This window comes from Helicoverpa armigera, chromosome 12 (genome assembly GCF_030705265.1).
Source record: "Helicoverpa armigera isolate CAAS_96S chromosome 12, ASM3070526v1, whole genome shotgun sequence".
NCBI classification, from domain to species: Eukaryota; Metazoa; Arthropoda; class Insecta; order Lepidoptera; family Noctuidae; genus Helicoverpa; species Helicoverpa armigera.
Window position 1 is genome coordinate 6,078,974 of NC_087131.1, and position 16,037 is coordinate 6,095,010.

Consider the following 16,037-nt stretch of genomic DNA (forward strand, 5'->3'; position numbering starts at 1 on the left):
GTTAGAATCTGAAGAGAGTCAACTCACACACGGTCTCAGTCGTCAGAAGTGTTTCAGTGGACACTTTCCTGACCGACATTTTCTTAAAGCTTTTTCCACAATTTGGGTTAATCAGTGTTGTGCCCTGTAAATCATTTAGGTATTGATTGCTCGGTTTTCAAGTTCATAAAGCTGTTCAACATAGCAAAGGACATAAAATCGTGATGTCCAACCAACGAATGATTGATGGCATCGTGAGTCGACATTCGTCGTGGATTGTGGCTTTATTAAAACCTATTCGAAGATTCTATTGTTCACCAATGTAGGTCACGATTATTATTGTTAGTTCTATCAGAAAATTAACGTTCTTGCACAGGTTTGGTTATGGTAATTTTAGTACAGAATCTGATTTCATTTAAGAATTAGGGAATGTTTAAGACGATTTGAATGCTAAAATATCCTCGAATGGGAATATGAATTTGCATAAAGTAAGAAAATTAAAAGCATTTCCTTTTGCTTTTCATGAGACGTTGAGATAATAGATAGAATCTTTGTTCGGAGTTTTGTGTTGCTCAAAATTATCCGATATACTTACCTAACCAACTAACGGTTCTTAATACGATTATTTTTCCACAATATAGTGATATTTTTCCGCAATGGTTTTTCAAACCGAAAACGGAGAACCGAGTCATGTTTCATCAACCTTTTTCGGTCTATATTTGAATAGCTCCAGTTTTTTAAATAAACTTTATTTAGGGAATGAATAAAATTCATGCTTAATTCATATTCATTTCCAATGTATGGAGATTTTAAAAGCATTTTCCTGTAAATAAAAATATGTATGTAAAATGGATAGTTCACGTGTTGCGATGAGTTATGCCTACGACATACTCGCTTTGCATTTGACATGCAAAAGCTCTTTTATTGTTTTTATTATTTGCACAAAACTATAGGTACCTATAAATTTAGTTAGGATATATTAAGATATGTATGTATTTGTTTAATTAAATACAATTGGTATTAAAATCAATGTTGCAGTAACACAAAATGTTGTTGGTGTAGCAATTTTATCAGCCACTTCATTTTAAATAGCGTATTTTAAAGTAGTATGTCCGAGGGCACAAATTTTCTTTTGAGGTATATGTTCGGTATGTTCCATAACAAAAATAAGGTTAAATACAATTTGAAAGTACCAAAATGAATGAGATTACCATTTATAACAAGCAATAAAAAAAGGTTGAGACATTTCCTCATTAAATATATGCCAAAAACCAAAAAGACACGCTCGGCAAATATAATAAAGAAATAAATATATTAGAGCGATCCAATTGTTTCCTATTTCACATTCGGGGCGCACAAAATGTAATGGTGGCTTGAAATTCTAAGGGCAAGCCTAACGCGAAGGTTGGAAGATAGTACGTGACATGTATACAATAAGGGTGAATTTCGGGTGGCACGTTCTCCGCGATATTGCTAACTCTGTTACAATGTTTTTAACCCAATTATGGTTGTTCGTAATTATAAAACAAAAAAAGATTTTGTTTCGATTACATTTTGTTTGAAGGGGGACAACATCGAATGCAGCATCGTCATTTGTTTTAACTGAGTTTACTTGTTTCAATGGAAGGAGTGCTGGTCGAAAACAACAACAAGGCAATACGAATGTAAACAAGAGATTTAAAGCAGCTAAAACTATTGCACATACCGAATACCCAAAATTAATTACAACCTTAGAATCAAACGCACGGCAGCGGTAAATCTGAACTAAGATACAAATAATGAAGACGAACGCGCTAGTAGGGTGGTAATTTCTAAACGCAATTAAACAATGGCCCCAGTTGCAGGGCACCGTGTAATTTAACTCGACGCGCTTACAACGACATTCTGCAGAATTCTGCTTATTCAGTCACCCACGTAAGCTAACAAAATGGGAATGAAGATAATGTTACAAATGATTTTGGTAATATCGTAAAATTATGTTACTTTCGTATTTCGAAAGGCTACTTTTATGATCTTAATTTGATTCTGAGTTATACGTTAATAAAGTGAAATATTACAAAGCTCCGTAGTTTTTAAACTACATAGTAAAATTTACTATACTTAGGCCTACGTCAATTGATCAACTTATTCAACTAACCTATAGAAGGATCCTAACCAAAAACCAATTTACCTTACCAGATAACACTAAGCTTACTTTACTGGAATACTATCCTGAACAGATTTCCATAAAAAAAAATAGCAATTAGCTTCTTAAATCCTAATAAAGGCGTAACTAAGCCCGGCTTAGCGCTTCTATAATAAGCCAGTCTTACACTTCCAAGCAATTTAAATGAGTCTGAGCGGCGTAATTTCAAAGTGCATTGAATTCAAATGTACTAGGACTTGTTGCGCATTCATTTCATAAATTATACTCGTACTGGCACAATTAGCTGTCTCCCGCTTCTTGTTTTCGCATGATTTATCATTGTAATGAATATATTTTCATTTATTTTGTACCAACTCGTTAGTTATTTTCCGATGTTGAAATAATTTCAATAAAGTTGTGTACAATATTTAATTGACTGTGTGGAGTAGGTATATTCGTAATTAATTTGGTTGCTATTTAAAGAGGTTCTAATGTGCTTGCCTTATCTGTTGAAAATAGACAAAAACATGAATAAATTGAATTGATGGTGTTAATTAGAAAATACCATACCTGACCCAGTACAAAAAGGTAGTCATTATAAATGAATTAAGCCAAGATCATGAACATTATGTCACCATAACCTTTTCACATGACTGAGGGAGCTCAGCCTGTTGTTACTGTTAGATAATTCCTATTTTTATATTTGTGTCTTAGATTGTAATAAAAATAAATACAGTACTGAAAAAAGGCTGAAAAAGCCTTAAAAAAGTTATGGGTATATCCATTCGATATGGAGGAAAATTCACATCAACATTATTTAAATTCAGGTTTAAAAAGTAAATAAGGGACTACATAGATGAGTATATAAAAGGAATACACAGGAGGCAGAAAATATAGGGGAAGTGAATAAGAGAACATAAAACGGAGTATACACGAAAGCACGTAAGAAAGTGTACAGGGTTAGTATAAATGATTATTTTTTATTGTTTTGAGGTCGCTGTATAAGGGAATCAAAGAGGAGTAAATATGAGAGTACATAAAAAAGTAAATAAGGGCATACATTAGGGAGTAAATACTTAGCGGTAGTTTATAGGAGACTGTATGAGGAAATAGGTTCTCCACAGGAAGTTCCTTCAAAAGAATTGAAGCTCAAGTCTTACCTTAATCATAGCTTTGAGCAAAGCATATCTGGTGAACACGTTCCTCTGACTCTTGGACTCGCTGTAGCGCGCCATGAGCGTGACCAGCGCCTTCTTAGCCGTGTCATAGTTCTCGTCGAGACGCACCCTCACTCCTCGCAGACGTTCATTGGTTTCTATCACCTCTTCCTTCGTCTGCCCGCCTGGTAGTTAAAGGTCATCTTAGTATGTTGAGATATTACATATTATTTATTTATTTATTTAAAATACTTTATGCACATTGTACAACGGCGGACTTAACCTTAGGGTGGTGGTGAAACAGAAATGGTAGGTGCAACACAGTTTGAGCATAAGTGCAAGATAATAAAAAATATATATATTTATGTATATATAAATATAATAAATATATATATATATATATTTATATATATAAATATTCCTGAATCCAAGAGAAGAAAGTGAAGAAAATGAACTAGTGTAATGATTCCGCCAACTTGCCATGGATGGATGGATGGATTATTACGTTAAATAAGAATGTTTGGTATTTTTCCGTTAATTACGGTAAGATCAAACAAATCAATTACTTACAATTAGACATAGTTTCGAATGATTTGTAAAATCTTAGACATTTGAACCGATTAAGTAACCTCTAACATTCTTCACGTGTATTCAATTAATTAAACACTAATTGATTTGATTAAAGGACAATATTTGATTTACTAATAAAAATGTTCAAATAAATAATTGCAAACCAGAGCGCATTTAAAAAGCAAAGGAATTAGGGAAAGCGAGAACTTAACAGGAGGTTTTAATAATCAGCGGTGCTGCCAAAATTCTGTGAAACGAGCTCTTATATTTAATGAGGGATATAAATAGGATTTGAAAGAAAAATTTTAGGTGGAGGTTGTATAGCTCTTGAAAACTGTGAGGTATAAAAAAAATAAGCATGTTGAGGTCAACTATGATTTAACCATCATAAAATGTTCTATATCAACAGTGTTTTGTTAATAAATAATAATTGGAAAATGTTTAGTGATGTGTTAAACACTAAAACTGAATTCTATGAAAATTACTGGTTGGTTGAACATTTCTATCAACATCAATGCAGCGTTGTCAGTTATTATATTATTCTGGGCCTAATGATAAATTAATACAGGGTTCAAATGAATTCTATTTGATATTCGCGAAACATGGAATACAAAGGGAATTAATGTTCATTCCACGAATAATTGTAACTAAACATGAAATGTCATTATGAAATATCATAAGTGCTACTAGAAATTAATAATTTGATGTGAGTTGCACTACTTTACCCGTATCAAACGTTTAACCAGTGACAAATAGGAGCTATAACAAATGGGTAGACGTCTTTGCAGGCCGTGGTTCTCGGCTACACAAATCAATGACCGGGTCGGCCGACCAGCCTCTTAACATTCCGCCCGTCTCTGAGACTAATCTACTCCTGTCTCCCTGCTTTCGCGCCTAGCAAGGCTGCCTTTATTCATAAGCTTCTTAAAATTTAAAAAGCGTCCATCTTTTACAGAAAACACGGTAAAATGATAATTGTTATTAAGATTTACATCAGCAATTTATTTATCATTAAAATAACCGAGTAACCCCGAGTGCGCATTATTTATTTTATGTATCAATATGATATGTGCTCTCTCACTTACCGTGAACTTTCATTTGAGGTAGATCAGTTACCAGAGAATTTGTGGACTGTCGTTCACAAACGTTTATATGATTTCATAAATTTCATCACCAGTCAAGCATTCCTTTGACCGATTATCTAGCCCATTGCAAGACAATTGGTCCAATCACGACTTCACAATAGCAGGGAATTGATTGATTGATATAATCATATTTTAATATTGATGTAACTTTAATGATAAATGAAAGATGGTACTTACTGGATGTGCCTTCATCTTTGACATCTTGTACGATACGGCGGACGCTCTGCGTGAACTTGCCCACTAAATTCGTGCTCGCTGTAACAAAGAAAAATCTCTTTAGAAAAGTAAGTATTAAAACCGAATGACTTGACAGTTTTAACGGTGTTAAAGCTTCAACAAAGAGCCGAGATTGTCAAGAAAATTTTGCGGAATTAGTACACAATCTGGCGACTGAGGAAAATAAGATAGTGTCTTTAGTGACATAAAATGAGGTCTATCTCTCCGAAAATCTTCAACATATTCGGTTTAAACAAAGCTAGTGGTCTCGTGTCGTATTGGAAACATGATTGTGCACTCAGATCCTGCGAGTGAGCGGTTCGAGGCGAACATTGGGAAACAAAAGCCGAATGAATGAACGATGAATAAACCCAACTGGCCAGCTTTATTCTAGGATTAAAGTAACATATAGTCCGCAGTTTAATGCTATGGTACGCCTGTGGCTTTGCGTGTAGTCCGTTTGAACGAACAAAAGATTAAAGGAATTCACTTCTAAATAAAATGGATTTTTATCCGTCGTGAAACACGTGAGTGCTCTAATTAGGATATGTAGGATAATATCGAATGCGGCATCAGTTTTAATAAATGAAAATGCTTAAATCATATCATCTCAGGGGAGCATACTTTTCTAAAAATAAAGTAAATAATGAAATAAACCATTTTGATGGTTAAGATAATGGTTTCAGTGTCCTGATACATAAGTTTTTCGTTTGGTTTGTTTCCTCATCATGCCTCTGATCATAGCTTTGATCTTCAGAATTACCAAGTGTTCCTAGTAAGATTAACGCGTAATCTTCTAGCTAGAGCATATTAACATAAGTCAACAGGTCAGGTTCAGCTTAGCTGACTAACATCATATTGTAATGAGATCATATGTGGAATACCCAAAGTTAAGACTCCGTCATCTCATTGTTATCGCTATATTGTATTGTACATATGTATTATGTTGATGCTATGTTTATGGATACTTAGGCGGAATAATCGTAGTCAATGCGCACATACCTATGCGTATCAATTTAGTTTTTATTGCTACTGGATAATTCATGAGGTAGCATATAAATCAGAAATATTTACTATAAATAGTTTACGAGGTGTTGTTACTTTAATATTTGTTTTCATACCAATCATAGCTTCCTGTACCACAGTCTAACTGTGTTATATTATTAATATGTGTGGTATTATGTGTCATAATTATAATAGATACAATTACCGCTTTGCGATACGCAGGTACTCGAAAAGAGAATCTCAGAAACATTAAAATTAACCTTCCTCTTATTCAAGAGATCAAATCTATGAACTAAAACACTATTTATATTGAAGTTCTACCTACCAAATCAGTATATTGTAGCACAAGTTGCGACGGATATTGCGTCTACTACACTATCCTGTTTCACCGAGGTGCTGGGAATTGAAAAACTTTGACGTACAATGTTATAGGATATTCCGCAAGAAGACTATCTCACAAGAATTTATTATAATGTATTGCCACTTTAAAGTTCTCAACACGAACTTACAAACTTGCGATAGTGTGGCTTTGACTTTATATTTGTTTAAAAATAAAAATATTAATTGTTTTTTTTAGTCTAGTGGATGAAGAAATTAATCATATCGTTGGACCGCATAAGTAAAGAAGAATGAGTGTGCTATAGAATTATAAATCAAAATTGCAAATATATCATACACAATGCCAACTCTGTGCAAAATATAAATCTTTAATTTAAATAAAAATAGTAACAAGTCTAACGCTCTCCCGCCTCGAGGAGTTCACGCCGTTATTTTAAGACTGAGAATAAGTTGTTCATAAATAATTTAAAGTGGAGCAGGAATTAGTAACCACCTCAAGCAAGGTTATTAACATTTAAATATTCAGAATAATGTTCAAGTGCTTCTGTACCTTTTCACTGCTGTAAAAGACTGGAGCATCTTTCTAATTTTTAATCGCTCTATTAGTTAAATTCCCCAATTTGCTTTGTTTTACAGTTACTTATTAATTTTTTGTTTCTGGTAATGACCTTTTTAGAAATAAAGCGATCTTGGAGTCTACCTTCTTATTTAATGCTTTAACAACGTCCAAAATATAATCTGCACTGAAGAAAATCGTTTCGAAAATGGGAAAAAAGTCTATTTGGCTGAAATGGACACTTATTTAAAGTGGATTGCATTTTAAAATCTTCGCTGAATTGGAATGGATTCCAGATAAAGTTATCCTGAGATTTAGAAGTAGGTTTTAGTTATAATACAAGAAGGTACTTTATGTGTTTCGATTCAGCAGAACTTTTGATGTTGTTTACATTTGTTGTTAAGAGAATTGAATAGTATAACAAGCTTATCTTCTTATAACAATTTGGTATTGGATATAGAATGGACCTTCACATTCAGGATTTTGACCTTACTATCTAATGTCTAGGAACATTGTATATCCGCCGTCGTCATAAAATAATAATAAAAGCTTTCAGTAAGCAGACAAAAGTACGACACTCCATTATAGACATATCGTAATATTTTTACGGGTTCAACAAAGTTTCTCAATCTAGGAAATACGAGTTTGAAGATAATCTTTCCACCTATCCATAACCCTAGATTTTCATCATATACCTATCTTCTGAAAGTCTTCATAAAAGATAAAAAAGTCCACACCGCAAGCGTTTTTACACCCGGACAGTAAATAAAATCAAGATTTAGGTTACCTAGCTATTCGTTTATAAATTCCATTATTTACCTGGTCCTTTACAGAGTACAATAGATATTAGTCAGTGCTCAAACATGTCGCTGATATCAATGATTTATGAGCCGTGACCGAATTGTGGCTAAATGCACAATGGATGCCATACAAGCTTGCACATTGCAGCTATATCTACATATAGACAGATACATAGCTATGTCTATTTTGGCTTCATGGAGAACAAAATAACTAGCGGAGGTGCCATCAAATTGCCTAAGAAAGTAGCGCAACAAAATCCGGGTGAGCACGGGATGAGGAACGTTACTATTTTCGCCCATATCGTAGGTCTTCTTTGGACCAAAGCATTTTTCGTAATACCAAAAATCGTTGACAGATGCCTCGAAGAACCCGAACGCCTCGTTAGTTCACTCGTAACTGAACATTTTGGTAATGTCCAACGTACGAATTTGACCTAGTAGAAGGCGCCTGACGTACCTGCATATCCGCTCATGTTTTTTACTGCCTGGTTGGCTTATAATGTGATTGGAATTAGCTCCATTGATTTGGAAGTGTATTAGTGTTGCATGATCTTCTGTGTATTAGGCTGAAAGAGTATTTAGCTGTGGTTCAGTGATAAAATTATATTTTATAGATCTGTTCCAAATGATATTACGGTAATAATACTGAATTAATGAATTATCTAAATTATGCCTCCGATAAGTTAGGTAAATTAAAAACTCAGTTATTTTGAAAAGTTATCCTATAATCATAAAAAACCCTCTATATTTTGCCGGTCGTGTTTCTTCTCATTTAACTTTTTATTAGAATAAAAAACAAGCTTTTTATCGGTAATTGGTAATGTTATTCACTTAGTAGTACTTAGTATCTAATTAAATATTCAAAACCCTACCACATCCGTGAGGTAACGCGTGTATAACAATCATATGCCCAATTTATAATAGCTATTGACCTTTCCATCGACAATGTTTGTAAAATGAACCTTCTTTTTCATAGGCTATGTTTTTTACAGTCCCAATAAAAAAGTGTCCGATTTTAACGTACAAATACTGAATTCGGTTGAACAGTGTTTCAGGTGAGGAGCTCAGTCGTGAAATACGAGTAGCCATTCTATTATACAAAAATCTAACGTTAGATTTTTTGCTGCAGTGAAATGGCCAAACAACATTGCATGCAGAAGTTATACCTAGTAGGTACCTTATAGTATATACTAACAATTTAGATTCTGTTCTTCTGAACAAAATAAAATATGAAGCTACCTTTAATTCACTTAGAAATAATAATAAAAAAAGCAATTGGACAATATTTCCCGTGTATTACCTAGTAGTATAAAGAAAAAAAAACATCCAACAAACAAGCTAAAGTATCACACAGAATAAGTCAATTTACCAAGAATTATCCTAGTCTTCAAACGAAACAGCTTTCTTCACATACCTTTCAGCTTCACAATACGAATAGAATAGGCCGCTAAAAGGTTCAATACGATGCGAAGAAAGAAAGGGAGCTTAGGCATTTTGTGATAGGAATCCGAATGCGAAATTGAATCTTTGAAATCCTTCCAAATAGAATAATACTTTGCCACAGAGTAATTGAATGCGGTTGTTTAATCGTATCATCTCTAATTTGGGAAACCACAACTATGTAGTCAGATTGTTTTCTACAACTATGTTACTGTGTTGAAAATTAAGTTGTTCGTTACATTTGCAGTAACCACCTGTTTGAGCTTTTGTGTAGTTTTCTCTTCATTAAACCGTTTTCCATATTGTATGTTACAGATTATTGCAAGAATGCAGTGCTCAGATTTGTGATTATATTACGGCTAAAGCTCAAATTGAAGCTACACCTAGTTCTAGCCGTGTAAAGCTAGACGTAGCCAACCACATACGGCCAAACTTAGTTGCATCCACTTATTATTGGTTACCATTTTTTGAATCAGAATTATTTATTCGTTAAACTACTTATTTATTTATTTATGTTTATTTACTAAAACTACTAACTTATATTATAGCTGTAGGTACCGAGTGATCCAATATCAGATCAGAGGGAATTAGTCGTGGAAGGTAAGATAATAATTGCAAAACAAAGCCAAAATGTTTGACTGAACTGAAAATTTAGTTCTAGCCAATAAATAAGATTAAGTTAGCTGTACCCACCTATGTTCAAGTCTCCATAAGATGCTCCTAAATGCGTTGCTTTGAACAGTCAAGCACAGATTAACTAATGAATGCGTAATTACAGCGCATACGTTGATTTCTATCGCGTACGAACCTGTAAGGCGGTTTTCATCGCAATTAATAGGATTAGCATGTTCCTTCCGCGGCGCTAGTTCGTATTGCATTTCAATATAATATTCTATTTCATAGAGAAGCGTATGTCTGCTGAAAATCTAAGCATCTGAGATGTAAGCGCATGTATGTACCTAGGAATTACGAGCACACTGAATGAAGCTTTATCCTTACTGTGTCTACAGAGAGAGCATTAATCGTAAGTGTATAGAATTTGCAAACATGTTGATATATTCATTTTCAATGTAAGTATGCATGTAGCCTAATGCTACATATTCTATTCTACTTACATAATTCTTTGGGAACAACTCATCATCATCATCTCCCGAGCCTTTTCCCAAAAATGTAGGGGTCGGCTATCAGTCTAATCGGTAACAACCAAAGTATAATTCTTCGAATGTTTCTAGTACCTCGGATAAAAGTTACATGCTATAAAAATATTGACATCACTACGAAATCGTTTTTAAAGTGTACGATACATACGAGCAAACATACAGGATGAGGTCGATGCCAAATCGTAGCAACACGATGTTTGCACTATCAAGCCAGGAAATGGAATTTCTTATGCCGACAGATGGAAACTGAGCGTGTGTTAGCGTTATGGTTCGGTAAAGATAGTTTCATATTTGATGATGTGTTTAGTTTAGACCATAAAAATATCGAAAGTCTAGGAATAGTATTTTTCTTATATAAGTTGCCACTCCTTAATTTTCAATATTTGCATGCAAAGAAAAAACTCTATAATTCAACTTTTCAACGTGAAAATGGACTGAAACAATAAACTTCATTAAACAACAATAATTATGAAACTTCACAAGGAAGTCGGTAAATAATTATGAATTATAAAAGAACTTATTTAAAGGCAATGAAAATTCATTCAACAAAAGTTTTGGGGTGTTCCGCTTTTCAACACGAATGCCCGAAATGCTCCAACTGTGCAACTCTATTTAAATCCTTCGAATTTCTCGAAGAATTTCAGTTTGGCGTTAAAAACAAGTCGTTTCTAGCTAGCTGATGGAAATTAATTACCACTTCGTCGGATTCCTTCCTAGACGCCGCCAATTTAATAAAGTTATTAGCACCCCAAGTTTTCCTGAACACGGTTTAGGAACACTGTTGGGGAATCGATTTGAATTTATTTACACGTGCATAATGAAATCGTGTTTCTTGTATCAAGATTTTCACTTGTGTAACTAACATTTTTGTAAAATAACATTTATACAATTTCGGGTAGGTATTAACTGTATGCATAATTACTGTACATTACAGTAGGTCCATGTCAACCTAATTCCAATTTATCATCGTTTATTTGCTAAGCCTTATGAACCCGACCCTTATATTTTGTTTTCAAATGTATACTGCGTAATATCCTGTTAATGTTAAGTAGGTATATAAAATAAGGGGTCAATAAATGTGTATCTATTAAATGAGAGTTTTGATAGGTAAGTTCAGTTTTCATACAACGATACAAAATATTTATTGAACATTTATATTCACTTCATCGTTTATTGCTTGACCTTCCAAAGGATCTAAGATAATTCCGTTAAAATAAAACACAAAATTAATGTTTTTCTTAAGTAAAGATTTCTCAGGGAACTCAAAACCACTTCCACTTCTGTTATACAGTTCGCTGACTAATCCGTATTTTATATTTTTTCATTAGGCAAGACCCGGCCTGGTGTCAGGCTTACGGTCTGTTTATTACAACAACATAACTAAGAGTTTGGCGTCGTAATCTTCACGAATTAAATACATAAAGAATTAACAACATATTTTATGGAGGGAAATAAAAGATGAGTGGTTTCGCCTTCAACATCTTATTAAATCTTGGTTTTCAAGTACATTGAATAGAAGATTGAGAGATCTCAATTTTTGTACAAGAAAAAAAAGTCTGACCAGTAAAGAAAATTCATGAAATGGCACGTGCAACTGACAATCGTTATAATTTGTTTTCCTTTATTTCAATATAAGTCATTGTATACGCATAGACTGTAGTATAATTACATTGAAACACTCCTAAAGACTAGCTTTGCAAGTGCAAATTGAGTTGCGTGGAAAACGGCTCACGGTCCACGTTTGTGAAGAAACTAATTACGAAGTCTAATTAATTGAAAATGCGAACGCCGTACGTAATGTTTTGTAAACTACGTGGTGGCTTTATTTTGAATTCCTTATACCTATGTATACCTATAAAATAATAGGAGATATGACGAATTCAGGAAAACACTAGGAGGTAAGAATCTTAGATTTTATTGACGAAGTCTTGTGAAGCCATAAAAATGACGTTATAAGAACGAACGTGTGATGACGGCATAAGCAAAATCGTCAATATCATTCAGTTCACGAATTATAGTACCAACTTCCTTTTCAAACCATCTGTTCGTGATTTCACTGTCAGTTTCTCAGTATAAAAGTATGATTACTCAGTAGATGATGCTAAAAATACGTAAAAGGAGCCTAGTGGTATACCTACTACATGATTTTATCTACAATGCCATAGTCAACGACTTAGCTGGAAAAATATTGGCTCAATACGTCACTGAGCTTTAATGGACAGCTATCGTCTTACCAATCTTGATAGTAGCTATATTTTTCAGCTTACTGCGGTTGAAATGTTCGATTTTAGTTTTCAGTAGATACTAAAATTTTGAAGCATAAACCTCATACGATAGAATGTGGAATTTGATAGTGCAATATCTTAGTGGAAACTCTCCCATTTAGGTAGTTCAAGCACTCACTGTTAAAAAATCGAGTGGTATCATAAAACCGACGGCGTATTTAATGTCTCATTTTTTATATAACCTTTCGTAGCTAAGGCTGATAGTTCTTAGTGATCTTTCAGCCACATCATCTTCCACAAAATCCATTTACCACCATTACATGATTATAGTACCCTATGATTTATTACTTCAAAATATGATTTGTTTCAAGACATGTTTATTGAAAAGGTAGGTTTAACTTTATTGGAAAGTGCCAATGCGTGGTGTTATCACAAAATGTGTCATATCATATCCTGGTATTACATTTTTTATTAGCAATAGTGATTTTAATTCACTCTAGCCTGGATAGATAAACCTAAAAGTGCCTATAAAAGTAAAAAAGCCTCGCGGCTTCTCTTTTGAAATACGACAGGACAGCCTTTGTTGTGTCGGTCCGTTATAGTTCGGGACTCGTAAATTGAATATCAAAATGGAACAACCCTGTATAGGTTTCCACATAGTTACGAGAGCCACCTAGCGAGACGTACGTGTTGGGGGTTTCAATTCGATGATGGAAAATCTTTTGTTTTTTGGCCAGGAAGTTTTTTTGAGGGCTATGTGGAACACTACTTCGAAATTTAAAAAGAGCGTCAATGTTCACAAACACGGAAACAGATGAATAACGTAACAGTTAAGCTTTCTATATGTACCACATAGATAAGTTATACATAAAATTCTTTATCCCGCTTTAGGTATAACTTTACTCCAAACACAACCCCTTCCGTCAGATAGATGAAATCACATCATAAATGCATAAGGTGCATGACAGTACATCCCACACACTGGCTTTGACGCGAAGACACCTGAATCACAGAACGCTTTGCATATTGAGTCACCACGTGCAACAAACGAGCTTACAATTGTAATGACTAACGTACTTGACTGTACTACTGATATCATGTATACTTGGAAAACCACTATCACGCACAAAACTCTTTGTTCATTATTTGTACAAAATTAGGTACCTACAGAATATTTAATTAAGTACACAGTGTGATTAATACAGCTGTGACTAATAATTAACGAATAATAGATTTCACAACGGAAGTTTTAACTGAAAATAATTAACTACTTCAGGCAGTGGGTAAAAGAATAATGGGCAATCCCATGGTGGACAAAGTGGGCATTGTAGAATAGTTATAGTTTTAAAACAACTGACGGTGACAATGTCAGTGCTGAGTATTTCAACAGTTCTCAAGCAAAGTCTTGAGACACATTGTGATATTTAAAGGGACGGGAATGCTGAGAATTCCGGGTCCTTGCCGGAACGCTTGATGAAATTAGTGGCACAACCTTCGCTACGAAATTCAGGTAAGCTACAAATGGAATTTTAGGTGGACGCTTACAGAATTATGAAATGGAAAACTGTTCTGTTACCGTTGCTAATATAAATTAGACAAATTGTGCTTAAAATTTTACACCTAAAAATAAACAGGTAATACCTACAAAATTATATTTGGTAATTAGTTTCAGTTAGAACTGGTTTCTATTCTATTGGATGTTTAGTTATGAAAACATCTTGAAAACAGCCTGAAGTTTATATTAAAAGGCTTAGTTATGAAACGCTCAGAAATGTTATATTAGGAGTTGCAATATTTGATATATTGCTGTCATATCCAAAGTTAACAGATTTCATTATTATGTTATGTGATGTTATTAGTTTGGAACATGACGGATATTCCAAAACACATTTGTATAGCCCAGAATATAATAAAAAGAACCGGATTTTGGACAGTTTCTAACTACAGTTTCTAATTAGCTAAGTACTACCTAGTATTAGGTACTCATGTAGGTACATTCAATTTTTTATGTTTAACAACGCTTAACTAAGTTAATGCATTCGTTTGACACAATTATAGGTAGATACCTAAAAGTGGCAAGACTGCCACTATTGCATAAAATAGACATTGTCACAGGTTTACAGCACGCAGTTTTATAGGAATTCACATAAAAATACATAGTAACACTGATATGTTCGCAATAGGGTCGTACGTAACAGATGGTAATGTATCCAACCATGAACGCGACGCAAGTATTTTATCAGAGGATTTCGGTATGTCATATAAGGGGAAATGTGAGGAAAATAGATACGATGCGCGGAAATGACAAATTATTACTGTGTTGTCAAGAAGGTCGTTATATTAATGTACTAGCTCTGATTCTGGTTTCAATATTTGTTATTAAATATTCACGTACATTCGGTGATGCTTCGCTTGTGTAACGGGAATGGGAATAATGGAAGGCATATTGTATAGATAAAGGGATGAATCAGAATTATATGAATATTAAATGTAAATCAGAGATCAGATAGATTCCACAGATGCACAGACTGGGTATATTAAATGTTCCCATCTCGGATTTCGCAATCCTGGGTTCCGGATTTCTTTTGAATTAATGGTGTTAAGTTCATCCACTGCTTATTGAGTCTTAAATCTTACAGACGGAGTGACATGTTATTGTCAACCTTCTAAGAAAATAGGCACGATGAAATCAGTTTGAACCTTAGATTTACCAGAATCCATATATTTATACGTCCAAATATGAGCTTCATGTTTTATATTCATATATAGATAGATAGATAGATAGATATATTCTTTATTATGCACACCAATTAAAAATCAACAAGAATAAACAAAAATTTTGAAGTTGGTGACACAATGGGCGGTCTTATCGCTAAAAGCGATCTCTTACAGACAACCTTTGGATGGATTGTGACAAAAAGGAAATAACCATATCGCAGGTAGTTTTGGTGCACTATGTATATAAAAAATAATAATACCTAAAACAATAACAAATAAAATATAATATATATATATAATAGATAGATATAACAGAAATATGTATATATGTTACCGTAAGATTACAAACATCGTTAGATTACAATCTATCTCGAGAGATTGCAAACTGTCGAATTATTGTGAACCGTAACATCTGATTGCAATTTAACGCATTATTTTTCGCTATATTACAATCTATCGATGAGAAATTGTCAAATTGTCAACTGTCCGAAAGCTCTCTCTGATTGGTCAGTCTTTTTGTAAGATCGACCAATCACGACCAGCCGTTCTGTTCCCATGGAGTTCCCGTAGAGTTAGGAATGAAATAGAGGTGTCAGTTAAAT

The 16,037-nt window shown here is 33.8% G+C and overlaps 1 protein-coding gene across 1 annotated transcript in view; it reads right to left on the reverse strand.

Annotated features, from left to right (window-relative positions):
* Positions 1–16,037, reverse strand: part of LOC110374604 (uncharacterized) — a 143,794-nt gene that overhangs the window by 6,254 nt on the left and 121,503 nt on the right. Inside the window, exons 3-4 of the mRNA XM_021332383.3 lie at positions 5,154–5,231; positions 3,265–3,446 (exon numbers count right to left, since the gene is read on the reverse strand). Of these exons, the coding sequence (XP_021188058.1) occupies positions 3,265–3,446; positions 5,154–5,231 (260 nt within the window). The remainder of the gene's footprint in view (positions 1–3,264; positions 3,447–5,153; positions 5,232–16,037) is intronic.